Below are 24,400 nucleotides of genomic sequence, written 5' to 3' on the forward strand. Positions count from 1 at the left end.
TGTGTGTGTGTGTGTGTGTGTGTGTGTGTGTGTGTGTGTGTGTGTGTGTGTGTGTGTGTGTGTCTTTCAGACGGAGCCTGGGTCAGAGTCCGGCACACAACAAAGGAAGGAGTGGCCTCCAACAGCAAAGCAAACAGTCTCACCAAATCTCGCTGCCACTTACAGCAACCTTCTTGCTAATATAACACGTGCGTTCAGAGAAGTTGAGCTTTTGCAGGTTTTTGGCTGTAACTGTGTTTGTATCTTTTGTTCCCATCAAGGCTTAGCTTTAATTTGCCTAAAACTTTTCATTTTGTTATAAAAAAAAAAAACCTTTTAGTTAACTTTGGTGCAAATGATATGCCTGAGATGTTATACATACGTAACAATAGTAATGATAATAATAAATGAGAATGCATGACAGGGCCACACTTTCACCAAAAAAGGAGAGAAGCTCCCTCTCTCCCCACCTCCCCCTCTCTGTCAGGTGGAAGGCTCACCTCTCTGGTCATGTGACGTCTCATTGAGCTAAAGGTGGACTGCTTTGTGCCTCGCCGACTCTAATGTCACTTCCTCCCTCAGAGTGCCAGCCTGTGGAGCTTTCCCTGCCCTCTGCGAGTCTACTGGGGAAAAATAAGTCATTTTCCTCCCAACATGTCTATCAGTCGGAAAAACTGGTCCGCTCTGTCCAGGTAAGACCGCCGCTGGCTTTTCTGTAACGTGGACAATGTCACCTGTTGTGAAGAGACAATGGAACATCACGCACTTTCGCTTTAACCTGAGCTCAAGCTTTGATTTCGCTCTGAATAGGAAGACTGGATCTTTGCTACTAGATCATCTGTTATTATTATTAAATATTATTCCTGTACCAGTCGTTTCTATGTTTCACAGTTTTTGAGTCTTTAGAAAACATTTTCTGCGTTTGAATGGAAGGAAACTTTTCACTCGAGCGGCTGTATGCCTGTCTTTGTGATTAACTGATTGTTTTGTCATGCCAAGCTGAATGGGTTTGATAAAAAAAAAATTTCCCTAGAGAATTGTGAAGGCCGAACACGTAAAACAGGTTTGGCGTAACAGTTATTTCTACTATAGTCGCTACATTCTGGGAAACCAAAAGGAGCAGTTGGATTCACCTGAAAACGTTTTATTTTGAACGTCTTCCTGTTTTTTTAAACACGTTGTCTCGCTGTTTTATTCTAAGTTGAGTGTTCGCTGATGCTATCACCTTGTGCGTTCTCAACCAGGCTTGCCCGTCAGTGGACGGTGGAAGATGAGGAGGAGGTGGAGAGGGAGAGGAGAAGGAGGGTGAAGAGCAGCAGTACTGCTGATCAAGATGGGGACTCCAGCCCAACAGAAGGAACACCATCCGCAAGAGGCGGCGCCTTAGGAGCTGAATCTTCCAGTGAGACAGCTCAAGGCCTCAGCAGGTTGATTTGATACTTTATAAACCAAATAAATATGGCCTGTTTCTGGCCCCATTATTTCACTCTTCCCTAGATTTATGTAATCCAAATAGAGATGAACTGCACAATAATCATTTAAAGAGGTTAGGACCCCTTTGACTGCACACGTGGGTTCTCTCCTGGTACTCTGGCTTCCTCCCCTAGCCCAAAAACATGACTGTTAGGTTAATCTCCATACTGCCTTCCAGACATAAACGTATGTGCATATTTGATGTTTTTTTTTTTTTTTTTTTTTTTTTGAAGCGTTGAGCAGATCCAGCTGGACTTTGTGGAGATGCTGCGAGCACGCGATGAAAAACGCAGGATGAGACACGTGGAGGTATTGAGGCAGCAGAAAGAGGAAGAGGAGGGTAATTCGAAGGCAACCAGAGGGGAAGAAGGAGAGGGAAATGCCAGGGTGGCACTTTTTGGGGAGTTGGAAGAGGGGAAGGGCAGTGTGTTCAAACCACAGCCGCCGCCTATAACATCGTCTTACAGTCCCACCAGCAGGGGTGACAGCAGTACCAGAACTAGCAGTGCAAAAACACAAGTAAGTAGAAGAGCTTTCTCTTATAAGTGAAACCAAACTAGAACGTTTTTATGTGAATGAGCGTATGCTTCTTCTCCACCTCCCACCATAATGGATATGGAGGTTTTTTATGCCAAAGTCCACACAGTTATAGCTAGCCATGTTTTTTTTATCATCAAAAGGTTATCACTTCTTCTCAGCCAGAGGAGAAGGGTGGGGCTAAAGCAGCACAGCTACTCAGCTCAACTTTGTGAAGCTTTCTGTTGTGTTTTCCTGTGCTGGAGTTGGAAAAAGAAGTGAAAACCCTAAGAAAAATAATTACATATACGAACGATCGATTGTGAAAAAAATAATGCCATGCCAGGTAGCTGTCAACGGCCCAGTGGTGTTGTTAGGATGAGCTCATACATAGTTCTGTTTATGCAGGGATTACTACATAAAGGTTAAGTACATAGAAAGCAAAGGAAGCCCTTAGGCTTCCTTGAGTTGTATTTATATCCTAATGGGCACAAAAAAAAGAGATGGATACACCTTCTTTTATTTTATGAAAAACAAAAGGCTTTCATACTGGGGAAGAAAAAACTATGTTAAACTTGCGCAGGAACTGACTCAGCCTCTGATACTGAGAGCAAACCGAGGAAAAGAGCAGATGTTGGCTGGAGATGTAGACTGAAACAAACAAAACACCACAAACCCTGTCAATTGTGGTGGCTACACTTGAAGCTCTGGTGCTACACCAAAGGTCTGAGAGCTTGAGGGTTCTGCGCAGTGCCTTAGCTGTTCCTTTGCTGAACAGAGATCTTAGAGGTTGGTTCTGGAATCTTCAAATGCTATTCCCCCGAGAGTTTTACTGTGACTTATGCCCACTGGCACTACGGAAGACCTGACCCTCCAGAACTTCTTTTGCTCATCATTTAGCCCTCCGTTTCCTAGAAACATCAAGTCATTTTTCTTCATGGCGCTGCTGCTACTTAGGCTGGACAAGTCTCCCAGTACTATTTTGTTTTGTACTTTTATTACCGCAGCAATGTCTGGTTGGTTAGTCATCTGTTTATTATACGGGATCTGAAACTCCCACAGGATCTTCAAGTCATTTGTGGTAATGTCTCCCATGTTGAGTGTCGGAACACCAGACCATACTTGGCACGGATCTTCCTGCAGTCTGTTCCAGCTATTTAGACGTTGTCCTCTGTGTATGGTTTCCTTGTCAGCAATGTGCAGCCAGCTTCTATGTACTCTGCGGTTTCAGGGGGGCAATTGCACACACCTGTGTTTCTATGATCATCAGTGCAGGCTTCTCTAGCCATTGGTAGTTTTCGTCTTAGTCCCTTTTTCAATCTGCTAGTGACATAACCGTGCAGAACCGTGTCCTTCCATGATGGCCTTTTCCAGTCCTCCTTCTTCCACATTGGGATTTCTGCAGCCTGAGATTCTCCAGCCCAGGGGGTCACCAACCGTTTTTAAACCGAGAGCTATTTCATTGGCATTGTCTCATACGGAGGGCTACCAGTACTTACCTTTGAACTAGCAAAGTCAGAGTTCATCTTAACTTTATGTAAAATAAACATATTTTTCATGCTTTGTTACATTGTCGTTTTTAAATCTATATAAATGCAAGTGTGAATAAACAGGAAGAGTAATGGAATAAAATTAAGTTTTAGATACAGCTCACAGGCAGGTTGTGCTTTTTTTAGAACAGGCTCATAGGCACCATATGTGGTCCTCGAGGGCTACTTGGTGCCCTTGGTCACCATGTTGGTGACCCCTGCTCCAGCCTAATATACAGGACAATCTTTATTCTTTCATCCTGGATAGTGGCTCTGATGCTTATTAGCCATGGGTTGGCCTTCTTCTTATTATTAGCTGGTCTCATGGTGCTGGGCTTAGCGTGAAACCCTCCACACATGACAATGAGCTTCCTTATCTTGATTTGAAATACTTCTAGATCTTCCGTTGGCCTGGCTATTATAGCAACAGGGTATCTGATAATTGGCAGGGGGCACGTGCTGGTAGTTTGGACTTTGCTTTAAACATTTACTGCCTTTTCTGAGCTTCTTACCCTGTGTGGGGACTGGGTTGCTGCTGATTCCCTTGCAGCCTCTTCAAAGCTGCTGTTTGCCCTTGTGATTGTGACGTAGTTATTGCTGTCTTGAACATCTGTAATGTTGCCTTCTGTTATAAGCATTGGACCTGTCCTGGGTACCATTTGGCCACACTTATCTAAAAGGCATTCAAATGTGCTTCTTTGTGTCCGGTCGGGTGGATCAGTGACTTCATGTCTTGCCCTTTCCTGACAAAGTAGATTTTTAAGATGGCGGTCCTTCTTTATCTTTTTGGCCTCTTTCTATGATGATATGGAAGGTTCAGAACAATCCAGAACTTATAACTTTAATATACTGCAGCTGAATAGGACTTATCTAACTGAGTTTGTGTTGGTTTTCAGAGCTGCCTACCCTTCCTTTCGTGCTGCTTGAAAAATATATAAATTCATAGCAGAAAATAAAAGGGGGAAATAGCAACTTAACAAAAACTAGAAGTCATGAAACACAATTCAAACAAGAAAATAATAAAATGTTAGGCATTTTTGTACACTGGTCAAACTTTCACTTACAGCTGTCCTATTGATTCTTCACAAAGTTCTGACAGTGCTCTGATAGCTGCAACCCTGCGCTGTGGCTAATCTCTTACCCCATGCAAAGAGAGAGTTAACGTTAATCATTTCCCAATTATACAGCAACAAGATCCCACTGTGTCGGATGTTGATTGCTGTAGCAGGCCAACTGAGGCCAAGTGTCACTTCTTGGTTGTGTTCTGGCTGCAGCTAACTGAGCTAATTTTGGTTTAGCATCGGTTGCAAGATCCTACCTTTTGTGCATTTGAGCCAATTAGATCTGAAAAACACAAATGTACTTACAGATGACCCAAATATGTACCATGTGTGGTGTGTAGACAAGGTACTGCACCTTTATATCACATGGAATCATACCTAACATTATGTTTATGTTTCTCCTCTGGCCTGAAGGGTTTGGGGCAATGCGGGGTCTAAGCATTTCAGTCAACTGACTTCTTTTAGCTATAGTGCATGAAAAAAAATAATATGCAGCATTCATAGATAATTAAGCTTTCCCATGCACATGCAGCTTTTAAAACATGACTTGTAATAAGGTAAGATGTAGAAAGGTTTTGGACCAGGGATTAAATAGTTATTGGACTTGCGCTCTTTCTTTAAAGCAACCGAACATGCAAAACATATCTAAACCCAGATAAGAAATATTTACAGTCACAGTTTCAGCCTTATCTGGTCTTACATATACAGTCCTCTCTCTTACATTATAACTACAAATTAGGACATAGCTAACTGCGTTATGTAATATAAGGTGTGTCATGGGTGCATATGTACAAAGCCACTGAAAACATTCAGTCAGCTCTGGTTAATTATGTTCATTCTTTTTTTTTTTTTTTTTTTTTTGTAGCATGACAATGGAGAGTCGGCGAGCAGCGAGCCTACACCTGAATCCAAACCAGCCTCCAGACCAGCTCGCAAGTTTGTCAGGTTAATAATGGGACTTTTGTTGAGTCTTTTTATTGAGTAATTGATGAGAATTAAATATTTAATGATCTTATATTAACCCTTGAACTTGAACAAACTTCCACTCCATTACAATCTCGTGTAATAGACTAATATAAACTAAGGCATGGTTTTAAAACTGAAGAAAAAGGAAATTTGATTTTCTTTTTTTTTACCTTTAATATTATGCTTGCATTTTTATCAGCCCCATTTACTCTGAAATCCCTAAATAATTTATGGTGCACCTTGTTAATGTCTAAAGTCACCTGTTTCGTTCGATTCTATGTATCTGAACGGTTCAGCAAATATTTTAAATGGACATACAAGGAATTCAATGCATATATTTACAAACCAAAACAGGATTAGAGGATTTTCATTATAGCTAAGGGCTCTTGGAAGGCCCTCAACAAAAGGTTAACATTAGATTGCTCATGAATCCTTCTGTTGTACCTTTTGTTATTTAGAATAAAGCTCAGATATCTTCTTGACTCACCACACATCTTCACTCGGGGAGGGATTTACTTTATACATTTAGGTGGCTGCAAATTTCAGTCGAGCTTAAATATGTCACTTCTGAAGTCAACAGGGTGCTCCAACCAGACAATGATCCCAAACCTACACCGAGACAGGTGATGCAATTGAAAAAGCAGGCTTTTATAGGTTTTGGAAACTCCCGGCTTCAACCATCCTGAAAATGGGTGGACTTTGCTTTAAAGCCTGGCCTGTTCTAAAAATAAATAAATAAATAAACACTACTACTAGTACTACAATTAATATTAATAATAATGATAATAATAATTTCACTTACTTAACACTGCCAGGAGTGGTCAAATATCCATCCAGATTAATACCAGAAGCTTTTTACATTTGCTGAAGTTGTTGGCTGGCAGTTTCATGAAATCATCTTAATTCCTACAATAAATATGACATTTCTGACTATAATGGGTGTATGCAAACTTTATTAGGGTTCACAGTGAAGCAAATCACACTGTTTTCAAGGTTTCTTTCTCATGTATGTAATATAATATAAGTTTTTGCATGTATCTCTGCTGTTGCAGCTCTTTGTCCATTTCCCTTGACAACAGTCCATCAGGCCATACAACTCCCAGGAGTCCTTGTTCTCCGTCAGCGCCCTTGTCTCCCATGGATCCCTTTCCCTCACCCTGCCAAAGTACATCCTCTCATGGATCTCAAAGTCCTGTCCAGAATGGACATGCACAGGAGGTAGACCAACGCGCGCGCACACACACACACACACACACACACACACACTAACACACACACAGACAGATGTCATAATTTACAGCTTTATCTCAGCTGCCTGTTTTGCTTGTCAAATGGATAGCTAAGTGCTCGCCAAGCGCTACAGCTGTACCTTTTGCTTTCTGTGCAAAGCAGCTTGAGTGGATATTTATTGCATACTAGAATTACATCAATAAAGATTAACTGAATTTAATTGAAAGTTAAGCTCATCTGTACAATCAAAGAAACAGCACCTCCTGGTGGTGGAAGAGTGAAGGTTTTGACTTTTTTTAAGAGACCAGAACAGAAAGCTACACGTGAAAAAAAAAAAAAAAAAACATCTGGGTGTTCATCTTAATTGTGACTAAAGGAGTCTCATCTGTACTATATCCCAGATCAGTTCGAATGGATCTCCAAGCATCGGAAACTTTGAACAAGCAACCAAACCTGCCTTCGTCAGACAGAGCTCAAGGACCATATCTTTCAGGGTAAACACACACAACCACACACATGAGGACCAAAAAAAAAGGTCCTCATTTACATGAATGTCCTGACTTTACTTGTAAACTGCATACATTTTCCCACTTAGCTACAATTACAAGTACAGGCTCACACACGCACACACACACACGCCTATGAATGCAAACTTTCTTCCTGCTAAATGTCATCATTTAACTTCTGCCAATTTGCCTATTAATCTAACATCAGCTTGACAGTCTATCAGCTCAGCAGAATTTGCTTGGGCAGCTCACAGCTTCGGCCTCGTGTTGATAGCTGAAGCAATATTTACAAGCTTACCGCCTGCTTTGTTATCATCCAAACACATCACAAGAAAGCAGATGAATGTGCAGAACATTAGCCTTCAGACACTCTGAGTCAGGGCAGCGGGACACACAGACACTCACTGGCGTGTGTTTTAACGTAGATGATGAAAAAGAAGGAAGAGGACAGCAAGCCACTCCAGAGGAGGTAAGGAACCAGCCCTGTCAGCATTTCTAAGATATTTGTGTCAGTTTGTGGGTGTTTGACTGACCGGTTTGTTTTACGGTAGTGCAAGTGTCCGGATTGCCTCCAAGAAGTTTGAGACAAAGACAGTAAGCTAACAGCTTTAATTTTCCCTGTCCTTGGCGTAATTTAACTGGCTAAATATATTTAAACTAAAAGTTTGTGATCATAAGCTTAGTATGAAGGAGCTAATCTTCCAAATCAAATGTAAACTTTGATTGTAATACATTAGTGTAGTACGTGGCTATTACTATATTCTCTGTTTGGGTTTCAACTAGGACCAAAATGAAGAGGAGGATAAGGGATCTTTCCAGAGAAAGTGAGTAAATAGCTTTAATTCTTTTTACATTTTTTTGTATTTCCTGTTGTAATTTAGTTTTAATCACTGTTGTTTATGGCAAATAAGTGCATACATCTAATGTGCCTGTTCAGCTCTAGACAGAGGGTCTCGTCCAGATCTATCAAGGAGAAGATGGAGCAGCTTGCTCAGGCAGCACAGGTCAGAACCCCAACCTCACAGACTGACTGTGGTTATTACTGGAAAACAATTATTTTTCATCTAGCTGTAGAGTTATGCTTTTAACGGGATGTTAAGAGTCAGGGAAATATACAGTTATGGAGTTTTTCTTTTGACATGCTTTACTTGTTGTTACATATTTACAAATAAAAAGATGCAAATTTGTTTTAGCTGGCCCGGTTACAGTGCTCTGGATATTTTGTTAAAGTTATGCTTTTATTATTATTATTATTTTTTTATTTATTTATATTTTGCTAAATCTGGATCTGTAAAGTCTGTAGGATTCCAATCCGAAACACTGTAAAACTAATGCTTCACCTTGAGGACTCGTTAAAAGTAATGAGTTAAAAACTTGTTCAGCCTGTGTTTGAAACAGAATCAGGGCAAAGTAGGACAGAAGTAGAAAAGCCCTAATATTGACCCACTGATGTTTAGGTGAGCATTGATTTCATCATTTGTAATGATGTCCAGATATCCAGTCCGCATGCATAAATCATGCAGTGTGTTTAAAAGTAACCACCATGGAAAGCTTTTTTTTTAAAAGCTCAGTTAAGCTCGGCTGTGAGGAAGGTTGCTGCAAAGTTAGTCTCTCAACATGATTTCCTTAGACAGAAAATATTTCACCAATTGGGATTATAAAATCAACTTGACCACACTGTACATTCCTACACATGTAGGACACTGTTTGACTGCTTTTAGTGCCTCCTGAAAATTTCAGGTTAAGTCAGTTTTAACTAATTATCCGTTATAGTTTCTGTAAAGGTCATTTAGTCACCAGTTTTAAACTGATTGGTTCCTGTATTGTTTAAGTTGTTAATTTAAATGATTAAAAATCTGTTTCTCATTGCGTTTGGAGAAGATCTCATAATGTTGTTTTTAAAGGTACCGTATGTCTTTTAACTCTCTGGGCCTGCTTAGTAAACCCTCCAGCTGTAGTTTAATTGCAGGTAGATGTCTAATAAGCCTAAATAATCCGTTAATATTCCTGCTGATGGTCTTCGCTGCTTCGTTTTACGCCTTCAGAAATCTGAAGTGCCCCGCTCAGCGGATGTGACCCAGAGGACCCTGTTCCTGCTGGAGGAGGTCTCAAGGAAAAGAGGCCTGTTTGAGAAGGATCAGAAGGAACAGAGCTCCACCAGCCCAGGAGTTTCCAGAAGTGTAAATTTATCTTTTTATCATGCACTTGCTCCGTTCTTTGTCATATCTATGAGTGTGCTCGTGTAAAAATAAATGTTCCACATCTGTATTTTTTACCAGGAATTTAGGAGTTTCGCATCGGGGATGTCAGATCGGATCAACACCTGGCTCAATAAGTCCAACCAACCAGGGTCTCCACTTAGTCCTGTAAGCTTTCCCTTTAATTCAGACTAACTCATGTCTCTGAGGCTTATGGCAGCTGGAGGCCAGGGGGCAGCAACGCTCTATGGAGTCACACCACGAAATCTTTTTTTAAAAGCTCGGTTAAGCTCGGCTAAGATGTTTGAGTTTTCAGGTTTACTGCAAAATTCTTATTGTTATATTTCCCTGTGTTGGAAATTTTCATATACATATATATATATATATATATATATATATATATATATATATATATATATATATATATATATATATATATATATATACATATACATATTCCAACAAGTGTAGTCTCTAGAAGTTTACATTCCTTTCTATGTCTATTAATTTTAAACAAATTTTAGGTTAATTTCTCCAACATACTTTGGGAGTAGATCAGTTGTTAAAGGATGTTTGAATTATTGAAAAAAAAAATCTTCCGCTCTTTACTGAGAAATATTCAGCTAATGATAGCCGAACTCACTTTTTATTTATTTCTGGAAAATGAATGTATTTATTTGCTCTTAGAATACCTTGTTTAAACAAAAGATAACATTCCAAGGAAAGGAAAAATTTCCTCCTTGCAGATCTCTAATAAAATATAAACTTGCGTAGGCTCTTTCTGTTTGTGCAGGCATCCATGCAGTGATAACATTTTAGGTTTTTTTTAGCAGAGATCTTTCAGCACATTGCGGTGTGATTTGTGAACACACTTAGACGACCGAACATGTGTATGATGAAAGCTGTTTAAAAGCTTTTCACTTTAGGCTATTTTCCATACAACGGAAGGATTAATTTTAATGCTTGTTGAGAACCTCTTTAAATCCATTAGCAGACTCTTAAATACCATTTCTTAGCCTCAGACTAGTGCTCCTGATATGATATGTCTGTGAGTGATTTTATATACACGTAGGGCTAATATAATCCTTACCAGAAATAGTGGTATCTATTACATGATACAAAAAAAAAACGTTAAAAAGGTCTTCCATTTTCTATTTTTCTGTTATTTTGCTTAAAGTTCTCAATGTTGTTAAAATTGATGCATATCAATATTACTGAACATGTGAAAAATACACCAGGTTTCATAGGGTGTCCTAATTTTGCCACATAACTTTACACCACATCATTTATGTCTTCTTTTTTTTCCGTCTGTATATTTATTTTGTCACCTATCTATTTGCAGGACCTGAGACATGTGGACATCAGCAGCAAGAGGAGCCTCTTTGAGAACCGAGGGGAGGAAAGCGTCTCAAAAATCAGCCCTGGAAAAACCCAGAAGTGAACACTCCTCTGGAGTTAAGTCATCTGTCCCAAATGATCGTACAAACTTATGCGTTTATTAGTATGAAAACTGTTGCAGCAAAGCAAAGGAAACTAAAGCGGGTCTACGTGATTTCCTTTCTTCTACAATAAATTTGACTCTGAATGTTTTGTTTTTACAGGAAAGGCAACATTTTGGATGACCGAACACTACAACTGACCTTTCCCTTCTTTTTTTCTTTCTTTTTTTTTTTTCACTCCTGAAGTACATGACGGAAAACAAACGGAGAGAGTCTTTCATAGAAGGATCCTTCTTTTCCACTTATTTGGCTTCTATCTGACACTTTTGCATTGCTTATTTGTGTAAGATTTTTTTTTTTTTTTTTTGCATAATAAAATAAGATAAATATGCTTGGCTGATGTTTAACAAGTAAAGACATAGGTTTAGAAAATCTCATGTGGCAAAGTGAGAGCAGCGCCACTGGTTGAGATTCCGCAGCTGTTTGCCTTACTTTTAATTCATTTTTTCAAGCACTTTAAACCCGGGGAGGTCTTCAGGCTAATGATGTTTATTGAACGCCAGAGTTGTAATTTAAAGAGTTTTTGCCTTTTTCTTATATTTGGACTTGTGGATCAATTCTGCCTGTCTGATAAATAAAAAATAAAAAAAAAATAAAAAGATTTTCCTACAACAACCGTGTCCTGCAGTTTAATTTCACAGAAAAGAAAACAGACGTCTTTTTTTATCTCAAAGGAAAGGGAATGTGGATAAGAGCTGCATGCCTGTTTGCTTTGTCGGTGGCATGGTGCCATTTAAACCTAAGTGTGTGTGCGTGTGTGTGTGCGTGCGTGTGTGTGTGTCCATGGCTTTATCTTGTTCGTTTTGGCTTGTCACCCCGCCGTGCTCACAGCGGCCTTATTTGGCGTTAAAGGAAGAGTACATGCTATCTGTGAAGTTATTAATAACGCAACAAGGGGGTCCTAGAACCTCTTCCCCCTCATTGTGGTCCAATGTCTCACCCTCAGTGCCCTTCGGTGGTCAGTAAAGGTTAGGAGCGGGACCTTGAGCTCTCTTTCTCTCTCGTTCATCTAACGGGCTCCTCAGGTAAGACTGCAGGATTTTCTGGCCTCGTGATCCTCCGGGTGAATTGACTGACTCTGCGTTTCGGTGTTCAGAGTCACCCGAACGTGCCCAACCATGTCGGACAACGAGGAAGTAGTGGAGGAGTATGAGTAGGTCGAAGCCTTTTTTTTTCTTTTTGTTGTGTCTGGAATTTCATCTTTTACCAAACTGAACACGTCTCCTGACCTCACCCACACGACTCGAAAATGACAAGCAGAGAGAGTTTTCTTTGCAACGATTGTCAGCGTAGCTAAAAGTTTCCGATGCGATGACAGATGGTTCTTGCGCCACGTTAAAACGTGAACTTTGTTTGTCTTCCCGCAGGGAGGTGGAAGGTAGGAACTCATGAATCATTACGCACAATGACGTTCCAGAAAGGTCTGATGTGGCGTCTGAATAGAGACCCCACAATGTGCCGAGCTGTGTTTTCTCAGACTAATCCTGCATGCTTAACTCATGTGCCTGACGCTACTGTACGAGCTCATTACACTCACTGTAAATCTTTAACTCAGCGTATGTCTTTCAAGGCTGCAGGAAGGCCTGCCCTGTCCATGCATCACATATTATAGCTTTACTGTCACTGCATTGGTTGGTTGCATTATGATTAAGTCTTTTTTTGTGTTGCGCAATGCTTGTCTTTTTATAGCCGACTCCTTGGTCCAGATAGCATCAGTGGCGTTATTCCCAAGTACAATAGTTGCTCTGTATACAACCACATCACTCTATATATGTAATCACATGTATGTATTCTTTCTTTGTGTCATATTTCCTCAACTTGGGGAATGTGAAGAAGAAGAAGAAGAAGAAGATGAGGTCGTTGAAGGTATTTTGAAATCTTTGAGTCAAGACATTGGCAAATGATGCTGGGGATTCAGGATGAATGAATTTCTTTTGTTTCTAAAGTGTGTAAAAAATGGTACCGCGGCAACAGGTGGAACGTAAAACATTGTCAACACATACATTAAAGGGCAAAGGTTTAAAACTGTGCCCTAATTTCCTTATGTAATGCTTCCAGGGAGCCACGCTTCCTATCACTCTTTATTTTAAAGGGATCATGATCAATAAATCTCCAAGCCTTTGGTAGATTTTTTTTATTTCAATTAGTTGTCACTTATAGAGATTTTGCTGTGTGTTTAATAATGATGACAATGGAAAAACAGTAGACAAGAATCTTTAAGAAAAAAATTGTAATTGCAATTATTGAAAACCAATTTCTTTAGAAATGTTTAGGCTTCTGTGGACCAACCTCAAAGAACTATAGTTCATAACCGAAGGTAAATCACTAAAGGTAGCAGTGGAAACATGCAAGTGATTATTATAAATGATTTTTGACTTGCTATTTATTATTAAATCTATATAGAACAGGATTGTTTTTCCAAAATATGATACCCCTGTTATTCTGTTTGTCATTTGAAAGATCCCTCATTGCCTATCAGACAAAAGTTTGTTCACTGAATAAAAATGATTCAAAATCTAAATAAGTGATGGCTATGCATATTTTTTTTAACTGGTGTATAGCATTTTAAATTTCCCTTGTGGGTGTTAAAATGTTATTAAAAGTCTGTTAATCAATGATATATTTGTTATTCTTAGATTTAATCACAAAATAGGGTTAAACTGTCTTAGTAGCAGGCTGCTGGCAACAAAGTGTCTAAAGATTAATCTCATAATTAATTATTTGAAATGTTTCCTCTGGTATAGATACAACACTACGTCACCCCTTGAGTTCAGGAGCAGTTTTATGCCCAAATCTTTAATGATTGATAGTGTTTCGAGCCTTGTAATACATAAAACAACCTACATAAACAGTCATGTAAACTTTATGAAATAGTACACAGTTTATAAGGACCCTCTAAAAAGATTGCAAGAACGTCCGGCTCCCTGGAAGCAAAACATGCTTCTTGACAAAAGATATGACTTGGTAGAAATCCAGACCACTGATGGGTATGTTAGATTTGCAGGAGCCGACACGTTTAGACACGGCACCAAAGTGCTTAAATGGCAGCATCGCCAGACAAGCGATAGCGTTATCCCGCAGCTGCTGAAGAGTTCAAACAGTGGCTCAGACACATAAGATGCTTCATCAATGCATCGAATACTATTACCAGCGCCTGGCCGAGAGTTCCAGGGGCACACCGAGAGTTTTTATGAGGCCCGGTGGGACGTGTTGTGTAGCTGTCCGACAAGGTGCCGGAAACAGGGGAAACCTGAGGGGCACGCACATAAAACAGAAGCATTGAGGGTACAGGACCACACATGTCAAAGTTATTTCCTGGTAAATATGGTATAAAGAACAGTAGAGTATGACTTAGGGTTACCTCTGCAAGGGATTCAGGGAACCCAGACAACAAAGCTCTATATAATTGACATTTTCATTCCTCATCACTCCCCCGGGGAGAAATCATTGTCTTTTAGGCATCACCCGTCCACACATGTGTGCGGAGGTCCTCCTGTGGCCAACCCATTTGCATGCGGGCACCTATAAAAGACACTTCTAACCCAGCGCTCGTTTCCTGAAACTCAGTTGAGAGTTACAGAACCGAGGGCTGGTTTGCCCTCAGGAGAGAACACGGCAGTAGTATGAGTCAGTTGTGCACCACATTGGTATTTACACCCAGGCCTTGCCAGGCCGGGCGTGGCGCCCCATTTGCATGCAATGTGCCTGCGTTGCCAAAAAGTTTGATCTTCGGTGCCATACCTGTCTCCCCTTTTCACCATGTGCAGTATTATTTGTGTGACTCTTCTCCAGTTAGATGATACAGAGATGGGGGATGTTTCAAGATATTCAGACAGTTCTGTAGGTATGACTGGGTCACCTGTGCTTTCCTCCGCAGGGGAGCAAGACGTAGAAGGGCAGGGGGAGGAGGAGCTGACCGAGGAAGGTAAAACTTGGGATTGCAGCGATAATATCTGGACAAATGTCCTCAATAGAAAGCAACTATTGAAATGACTGGTCAAGCAAATGTTTTTATTCCCCGAAGAATTTGAATTTGTTTACGGTAATGAATTCACTAGAATCTCAACATCATCTAACGTCATCCTAGGTTCTAGTAATTCATCGACTATTCAAAAGGAAATAATATAAGTTGATCAAAATATTACTTTACATTGCTATAATCTGACAAGTATTTCAACTCTTCTGTATTTATTTATGAAATAATCTAAACAGGGTGTCATGTCAATCACAGCTGAAACCATATATTTTATATACACTGTATAAAAAAATATATAGAATATTTTGTCTTCGCTGAGATAAGACCTCCTGTAAACATCCTGTAAAAAAAAAAAAAAAAAAATTCTAAGTTATTTTTTAAAGTTTTATTTAAAGCCCTGAAGTTTACATAAATTTCCCTCAGTATTTGATAGAATTGCCTTTAAGTTCGGCCAAACATGTTGAGAGGATCTTCCGCGAACTTTTCATAACACATCGGCAGGTAAAATTGGCCCATTCCCCCTGACTGAACAGAAACTAAGTCAGGTTTGTAGGCTGCCTTGATCACAGACAGCTTCTTATCTCTGCCTGTATATTTCCTTGAACGCTGCTATCAGGTGATAAAGATTACCGCCCCGGCTTTATGGTAGCCTCTCCAAATCAATAACTATGTTGTCCTTAAGTCACTTTATAACCAGTGTGGTGGTATTCTTAGGATCATTGTTTCTTTGCAAAGCAGTTTTACGTCTACGTCTACTACATGCTATTTTTTTTCAACGTTGCTTTTCCAGCATTGACTTCTTGTTCTCTCAGTGGCCTTTTCAGCCCATTGTCAGTGCAGGACTCGTTTCCCTGTGAATAACGACCCTCTCTTATCAGCTTCGGTCCTGTGGTTAACACGCACGATTCATGCTAAAACACGTTCATCTCTCAGACACAGACGACCCCGTCTCCTCCCTGAACCGTATGATGGCTGGTCATTCTCATGGTGTTTACGCTTGGATATAACTGTAGAAACACGTAAACATGGTCTGGAAATTGTACCCAAGGGTGAACTGGAGTTTTGGAAGTTCACAATTCTCCGTCTGACATCTTGCCTGATGTTTTTTTTTTTTTTTGGCTTTTTTCCTCCAAGATGTCACACAAGGAAGGATTTGTTTAACGTGATGATTTAAAATACATCCACAGGTGTACCTTCATTTATTTAAAAAGTTGCGAAGAAAATATGAAGGGCTTTCTAATTGTTTTGACATCCATTAAATAGTCGACTTTAGTATCAGACGCCGAGGAAAAAAAGGTTATGCTTCTGTTTATATCAGCTTAGTGAATGTCTGGTTTCAATTGTCCACGCACGTCTAAAATACAAGCAAAAAAAACAACAACAAAAAATAACAACAACACAAAGACTTATTTTAGCAGCTTAACAGATTTGGAAGGGGATTTGTTTTTTTAATGATCTTTTTGTTTAACTTTGCTCCATGTCCGTCAGACTTGCATAACGCAGAAAGAGAATTCATTCACAAAATGCAAACAAGGTGCATTAGCAAAAACAAAAGCTACAATTGTTCTGTTCCATGTGTTCTGATGTTGTTTCATCCCATCTTGTTCACCAAGCTGTTTTAAATGAGACATTGACTTTATAACACACCCAACTGCTGTAAAAGCTCTCACTGACATGCCATTACAACTTTCTCTGTGTGCCAACAGGGACTGCCCAGCAGGAAGACAAACCTGCTGGTGCAGAGGAGGCTGATGAGGAAGGTGAGAGCTTTTTTTTTTTTTTTTTTTTAAGTAAAAGCTTTTTCTGTAGGATTGTTTCCGCTTGTGAGAAACCTTGTGATTGATTACCAAGCGGCCGAGCACCTTTGTATTGTATTAGTCTTGAGTTGACATCTAAATTATGATGACTAATAACTTTATTCACAGCTACTAGTCTCCGCATGTGGGAAGAGGATCTGCTGTCTTAGTTCTTCCCTCTGTATTCATCAGTCTGCAGAGAGGTCACACTGGCACGTTTACTTAGCCAAACCACAAAGTGACTGGAGAGTCATGTACTGGCTTCCCATCACACCCAACCTGAAGGTTTTCAAACATTAGTCAGATTCAAATTTTTTTTGGCATTTATTTATCTCTCAGGTTTGTCATACAGTGAAAGGAGAGGCATGTTACTCAAAAATGCGTCTCGTCTTTATGCCAAATCTGTACTATAAAACTAAGAAAACGCCCTGGTGGGTGGATTTGCCTGATGAGCCACGCTCACAACACCTGGTGAAAGTGGCCCTTTACCAAGCTGGGAAAACCCAAATCTAATGTTCACGCTGGAAAATGCGCTTATAGTGCCTTGCAAAAGTATTCACACCCTTTAGATTTCTACACATATTGCCACCTTACAACGACAATCCTTAATCTATTTTATTGGACCTTTTGTGGGATATTTTAATTCAAAATGTCTTTAAGATGTCTTCATACAAGTCAAGCTGTTCTGCAAAGGCCTCAGAAGTTTCTTAGCGAACAAACAGCATCATGAAGACGGTGAACACAGCACACAGGTCACGGGTGAGGTTGTGGACAAGTTTAAAGGAGGGTAAGCAGAGTAGTACCAAGAGCAGCCTCTTTCACAAAACTGTTCATTAACCGACAAAGAAGAGCTGCTGTCAAAAATCAATCACATCGCAAAACACGCTGGAGATGACCTGCCCATATGTGAGCTTCTATAAAAATCTGCCATCTGGAAACCAGAATAACCTGTCCAGGGTGTACCCCGCCTCTCGCCTGTTGACAGCTGGAGATTGGTACCAGCACCCATCGCGACCCCACATAGACATGTTAGAAAATGGATGGATGGATGGATGGAAACCAGAAAAGGCAAGGAGGCATGGAGGCAAGGGTTTATACAAAAATGTTTAGAAAACTAAACGGTTGAACTCAATCAAGAACATCTAAAAAAAAAATGCATAAAAGTGCACTATTTTTTGCCAGTTTCATCTCAAAGTGAAACTCATATATTAAATAGAATCATTATTTAATATATTCTCATTATATTCTCAGTCATTTTAAGGATTATGGCTTACAGATAATGAAAACCCAAAATTCAGTGTCTTGGAAAATTATAATACTGTGACAAAAGCTAATTACAGAAAACTCATGGTGCCACACCCTAATAAGCTAATTCACTCAAAACACCTGCAAAGATTTCCTGAGCCTTTTAAGCTGTCTCTCACTTCGACAGATTCTACGCTGTTCAGAAATAAATTAAATAATAAAATGAGTTCAAGGAGAGGGCATTTTATTAAAATGTGGAAGTGTTTAGTTTTCTGCCACACAATGACAATTATTTTTTTTAAAACATTTTGTTATTTCTTTCTGAAAGCCTGCCAAATGTTGGGAGAAGCTTGCCAAATTTTTAGAACCCGCCCATAAGTAATTTTTTCCAGCTTAATGTGTTCAAAGGAAGCTCAGGTGGGTGTAAACCCGCCCAATCTGGCAACACTGTCGCTTTTTTTCTTGTTCTTTTTTTGTTTTTGTTTTTTTAGACTTTAGGATTTTATAGCAAAAAACATTCCTAGAGTAGAGCCACTGTTTTGCCTCAGCCATATACAGACTCAGACCTAAGGCCAATTTAGAGAGACGTTTATGTAGAAGGAAGATGGATTATCTGGAGAGAACCCACACATGCACAAGGAAAGCATGCAAACTCCATGCAGAAGAAGTTTGTACAAGTTAATGTAGTCTGGTTTTAATTGATTTCGGATTCAGTAATTTCCAAAATTTCTGCCAAAGCTGACATCTTTAAGTCTTTAAGCGCCTGAATACTAAGTGTGACATGGCTTTGCATTGGTATATGGAACAAACCAGCTGTGGCTTCATCATGGCAGAGGGACTGAATTACTGACTGTCATGTTGCTGTTGAGAAAATAAAACCATTTCACAGCTGGCATGGAAGCAGTAGACGAGCTGCCAGGAAGTGAACGATTCACACACAAAAACACATGTAACATGTTTAAGTTTTATTGACATTTATCTTAATTTCATCATTTTATGATCTACATGCATACCTTACTATATTACTATGTGGCCACCTAACCACGCTGTAGTCAAATTATATTAAATTGATAAAGATGTTAGACTAAATAAAAGATAAAACAGTGGATAAAATCAAAACTAATAGACCATGTCCTTCATTCATATAAAGTAAACAAAAGTAATGTGTGAAGTGGGGCGTTTTGATTTGACGGTCCTTTCAGAGATCAGAATCTTTCTCTGGCCAAATACCAGCGTTTATCAAGACGTGACTCTCTAAACAAACACCCAGAGCTCATCAGAGCTTATTTATAGAATATGACTCATGATGGAAACTCACTTCTGGGAGCACAGAAAATCACGCAGTACTTGAGTTTATCAGTTCTCTGTTTTTTTTACGTTCTATTCCCGACCTTTATTTTCATCCTCAGTTAATCCAAAACATTTCTGACTGGTGGATCAAGTTATACTTATTTGATTTATGCGGTTGCAAGGTCTCAGGCTCCCTTTTCATTTTGGTTTCAGGTGAAGAAGGGGAAGCGGAGGAGGGAGAAGGTAACTTCGAGCATTCAAATGAATGCTGGCACGCATCGCACTTTTTTTGTTTGTTGCTCTTTAGATCTATTCAGACTTCACTTTTAGTTACGCTTGAGTTAATTTCCTGCTAAATTGAATGTCCAAAAAAGACTTCTTTGTTAAGACTTGGTTAGGCTTCCTGGCATGTTTTGGTACGTTCTTGGCAAATGAGTGTGTCAGTTGTTGTCTGCATGTGGGGTCTGGTTTAGCTCATCTCTGTAATCTCTTCTTTCTGTTTGTTTCCCCAATTCCACAGAAGAAGAAGCCAAACCAAAGTTCAAGTGAGTTACATTCATGGATGAGTTGATGTTTTTCTTTCACCGTGACATCATTGACAGCAACAATTTAGCTTTTGTTCACATCTGTGGTAATAAATGCACAAAGACCACCATATGGTAGTTGAAATGATCACAATTAATTAAAAAACAAAGCAAAATGCTGCTTGGTTGGGCTAAAATCCACTGAGTGACTTTGTTGCCAAAGAATGTTCCTCCTCTATGCCTTTGAAAACCACTACATTAGTGGTCATTGTTCTTTTGTACTGGTAGATAACAGAAAAAATAGACACTAGATCCCAGAATTGTGTTACAACCCCCCACCCCCCGGCCCTTTTTGGTCTGCACTGTATTTGCTTCCATGAAGTAATTTAACGGAGGTTGATAATTAGAGATACACCGATCCGATACACGGATCAGACATCGGCTCCAGTAGTGACTATTTAGCTGGATCAGATATCGGATATTGCATTCCCATGTAGTCATTTATCTTGTTATTAATAGTAATAAACAGCAATACAGTTACGGCAATCTAGTCACTTTTTTTCTATGTTTGCAAAGGCTTTTAACCAAAGCCCAATAACAACAGCGGCGTGCAAGACACTGACATAAACATTGCGGCTTACTGTTGTCCGTGTTTGGTACGGAGGAAGTCTGGCCAGCAGCCCATCACCATCAGTGGGGAGTGCATGAAGAGAGTGGCCAGCTTTAAGTTCCTGGGTATGCACATGGATGCAGACCAATGGAGTTTTAGCACCATTGGTGATTGTAAAGGAAGCCCGGCAACGTCTCCTCTTTCTGAAGATCCTCAGCAGAACTCACTGTCTAAGGAGGGGACACAGCAGTATGGGGAACTGTATACACCCAGGACACCAGATGAGCTGCTCATAGAAACATAATGCTGAGGTCATGCACTAATAGACTTATTAGTACATGACTAGTTCTTATAATGATAGTAATTTACAAGGAGTGAATTGTAGGTTTTGACGCCGCTTCAAGAGCCATCTCATACAGACTTATGCAAGGAATGGGCCACCACTTTCACATTCCTTGTGTAAAGTTACTCCTGACCCACTCAGAGACGTCAGAGGCATCTTACCAGGGCTATGGAGAAAAGGGACTGGACTGTTGCTCAGTCCTCCAAGGTCCATTTTAGATTAATGTTCGAAGTCAAAGTCACAGAGTGCAGAGTCACAGTATCTAAGCTGCTCGAGATCTTGTGTGTAGTTTCCAAAGTCGGTGTCCATTTGGGAAGCCATGGCATGTGCTGGAGCCGGTCCACTGTGCTCTATCAAGCCCAGCCATCACAGGCATTTACCAAGAAATTTTAAAGCATTTCACTCTTCCATGCAAAGACAAGTTTTATGGATATCCCTTTTTGGGCAGCACTCGGTACCTGCTCAAAACTGCCAAATAAAACTAATGCCTGGTTTAATGACCGTGTTGTCACTGAAATTGATTTGCAAGCCATTTGACCTGACCTGACCAAAACCCCATCAAGAATCCATGAAGCAATGTGAAGATGAAGATGAGAGACACCAAACCTTACAATGCAGATGAGTTAAAAGTCCTTATTAAAGCAACCTGGCCTTCCAGATCTCCTCAGCAGAGCTGCTGCTTGATTGACTTAGTACCATGTTGCATTGAAGCAGTACAGTAATTCATCCCTGACCAAGTATTGAGTCCAAAGTGCATACTGTACATCGGCATACTTTTCAGCATGCCAGACATTACTGTGTTAAAAACAATGTTTTACTGGACTTTTTCAAATTTTCTGAGAAAAATTTAATTTGTTTTTATTAGCTATGAGTTATAATCATCTAATTTAACAATAAAAATGAACTTTTTTAATTCCAGCTTATTGATATGCACCTACAGCGTTTACACAATTTGTGTTTTTTTTTTAGGCCTTTTATCATGCCCAACCTAATCCCTCCTAAGATACCAGATGGAGAAAGGGTGGATTTTGATGTGAGTATCACATATCCAGCATCTGTTTACCAATTGAAAACATTGCTTTCATTTTTAATGTTACTTAGACTAAATGCATATTTGCTTAAACAAAGCATTGCCTCTTTGGTCCTTCTGATTATGTTATTATTGTGTTGTGTTTCTACAGGACATACACCGTAAGAGAATGGAGAAAGACCTGATGGAGCTGCAGACTTTGATTGAGGTTCACTTTGAAGGCAGAAAGAAGGAAGAAGAGGAGCTCATTAGCCTCAAAGAAAGAATTGTGCGTCCCTCGATCGCAGTCAGGTAGAAACTGAATCAGTTGAATTATGCAAGGATAGTGGCAAGATTGTACGATGTGTTTCAGGAGAAACGCCGCTCTGAGCGTGCAGAGCAGCAAAGGATCCGCAGTGAGCGAGACAAAGAACGTCAAAAGCGGCTGGAGGTGGAGATGTGTTTCTGTTTCTTGTATATTTTTTTTTTTTACATGTGTTGATGTCTCCCTGCTGCTCGTTTTACTTGTTACGTCCATGTTTTTTATTCTAGGACGAGAAGGCTCGTAAAGAAGAGGAAGAGGCAAAGAAAAGGGCAGAAGATGATGCAAAGAAGAAGAAAACCCTGACCAGCCTCCACTTCGGAGGCTACATGCAAAAGCTGGTGACTAAATATGAATTGCCCACAATTTTCCCAATCAGACATCAACAGAGCCAATAAAGCGTGGCATTTTTTTCACAGAACGAGAAGCGGAGTGGAAAGAGACAGACGGAGAGAGAGAAGAAAAAGAAGATTCTGAGCGAAAGACGCAAATCTTTGGACATCGACAAGTTGAGTCAGGATGGACTCAAGTAAGTGGAGAAACATTTACTGTATCACTCAAAGTTTTTTCCTCTCATTTATGAGCATGGTAAAATGACCCCCACAGGGAGAAAGCCAAGGAGCTGTGGGAGTGGATGTACCAGCTGGAGGCAGAGAAGTTTGACCTACAGTACCAATTTGCCAGGCAAAAGTATGAGGTGAGTGCGGGCATCTAGGTGTATTGTCTCGCAATAAAACATACTGCCACATATACGGTAACATTTGGACATTTTCTTTGTTTCCAGATTAATGTGCTAAGAAACCGTGTGAGCGACCACCAGAAAACGTGAGAATCTTTTTTTCAAACCACAACCAAATTTATTTATCAGATAAACACTCAACCCTCGTTAGCCAGGTGAATGGAAAGTCAGCCGACACACTTGCTGCAGAGTCTTGCTAAATTTTCCTGTTTTACAACTACAAGGTTTGATGCATGTTGGGATTAAATATTATCAACCAGCATAATGTTTTATAATTGTTGAAGGAAAAACCCATCTATCCACCGTCTTTCTGTTTATCCCACATTGGGCTGTAGGAGCTCCAAGTTTTAATCTGTAAAAAATTTGGAAACAACTGGTTTTCCTTTGACTTAAAAATTACTACTAATTTGTATTGATTTGTAGCATGAAGTGCCAAATAAATACACTGTCATTTGTGGATGCAGCATGGAAAAAAGGTCAAAAGGTTTGAGGAGATTTTGCAGGGTACCAAACACTGAAGGAGCTCTTTTGCTGCTTGTAAAGCATGGATGTAGGGGCGGGGGGGTACTTTTTCTTTCATCCAATGCCCCGTGTAGAAAAACTAGCTAAGCCTGAATGTTCAACCTTCTGACCTGTTCTTTGCTTTTCACAGATCTAAGAGAACCAAGAGAGGCCTTAGGAAATAGAGGACCTGCTATCCTGAGTGTGCAGCAGATTTGGCGGAGACTTGGCTTTCTCGCCACACCCAAGTTACACCATTCCCCTCAATATGATCCCTTCCAGTGAATTTTATTTCAGTATATATATCTAGTTTGTCCTGTTCAAACTGTATTTTCTTTGATTACCTTTGGAACAATGAATAACGTGTAGGTGTAAATAAAACCTTATTTCATTCAGTGGCTTTGGGCTCTTTTACAAGACAAGTGACTACAGGTGCATGTATTCATTTAGCGGAACCGAAGGAACTGCCTGAAGATTAAAGGGAATCAAGATGGTAGAAGCCAGAAGCAAAATCAGGAATAGGCAATCTTGCTGCTGTAAGACAGGTTCGGACATGAGTGGCACTGATACATTTTGGACTAACGCCCAGACATCCACCAGTTATTCCACCCCCCTCCGCCATATACAGTTGAAAGAGAATGAATCATTCTCTCATTCGGGGTGGGAAAATCCTTTTAGAAGGCATTCCTCTTCCAACAACTTTCCAACATAGCCAATTGTATCGAATTTTTGCTTCAAAATTACAGCAGGTTTCTTATTATTTTCCCCAACAATTCTTAAACTAATATTAGACACTATAACGCAACAAGCATTATCATACCATGCTTATCTTGAATATCATGCATAAGAATATGTAGTGTATACCATGTATGCTACAGTAATTTCTGTTTGTGCACGTTTAAAAGATGAGAAAATCAGGCACAGAAAAACAATTTTGAAAAAAAAAAACACTCAACATGTCTCCTATTTGTCTGACATAGTTGCCCTCTTAGTCAGAGAAAGGCACGCACAAGCCGCAAGACCTCTCCTGGAATGAGCCTGAAGCCTAATTAGTTAAAACTGAAAACAGATTCTAAGCGCCCAAATAT

The 24,400-nt window shown here is 39.9% G+C and overlaps 2 protein-coding genes across 4 annotated transcripts; both read left to right on the forward strand.

Annotated features, from left to right (window-relative positions):
* The first annotated feature begins 369 nt into the window (after positions 1–369).
* On the forward strand, positions 370–11,569 carry lad1 (ladinin). Its single transcript, XM_012856427.3, has 14 exons — positions 370–671; positions 1,224–1,406; positions 1,686–1,971; positions 5,424–5,503; positions 6,577–6,742; positions 7,156–7,248; positions 7,686–7,729; positions 7,812–7,854; positions 8,044–8,084; positions 8,198–8,264; positions 9,306–9,440; positions 9,540–9,626; positions 10,801–10,913; positions 11,060–11,569. Exons 1-13 carry the CDS (start codon positions 634–636, stop codon positions 10,897–10,899), a joined length of 1,362 nt encoding a protein of 453 aa, XP_012711881.2. The 5' UTR covers positions 370–633; the 3' UTR covers positions 10,900–10,913; positions 11,060–11,569.
* Positions 11,570–11,862: 293 nt separating this feature from the next.
* On the forward strand, positions 11,863–23,710 carry tnnt2a (troponin T type 2a (cardiac)). 3 transcript variants are annotated; one of them, XM_036138188.1, is made up of 16 exons: positions 11,863–11,982; positions 12,054–12,110; positions 12,325–12,335; positions 12,791–12,823; positions 14,835–14,882; positions 16,640–16,693; positions 19,478–19,507; positions 19,785–19,809; positions 21,711–21,774; positions 21,923–22,039; positions 22,124–22,201; positions 22,303–22,413; positions 22,492–22,601; positions 22,679–22,769; positions 22,857–22,897; positions 23,464–23,710. In XM_036138188.1, exons 2-16 carry the CDS (start codon positions 12,076–12,078, stop codon positions 23,495–23,497), a joined length of 882 nt encoding a protein of 293 aa, XP_035994081.1. In that variant the 5' UTR covers positions 11,863–11,982; positions 12,054–12,075; the 3' UTR covers positions 23,498–23,710. The 3 variants fall into 3 exon arrangements, with proteins under 3 accessions (XP_035994081.1, XP_012711903.3, XP_035994092.1); XM_012856449.3 differs by having other exon boundaries at positions 12,794–12,823; XM_036138199.1 differs by having other exon boundaries at positions 12,797–12,823.
* Positions 23,711–24,400: the final 690 nt, after the last annotated feature.

Source organism: Fundulus heteroclitus, chromosome 1 (assembly GCF_011125445.2).
Source record: "Fundulus heteroclitus isolate FHET01 chromosome 1, MU-UCD_Fhet_4.1, whole genome shotgun sequence".
NCBI classification, from domain to species: Eukaryota; Metazoa; Chordata; class Actinopteri; order Cyprinodontiformes; family Fundulidae; genus Fundulus; species Fundulus heteroclitus.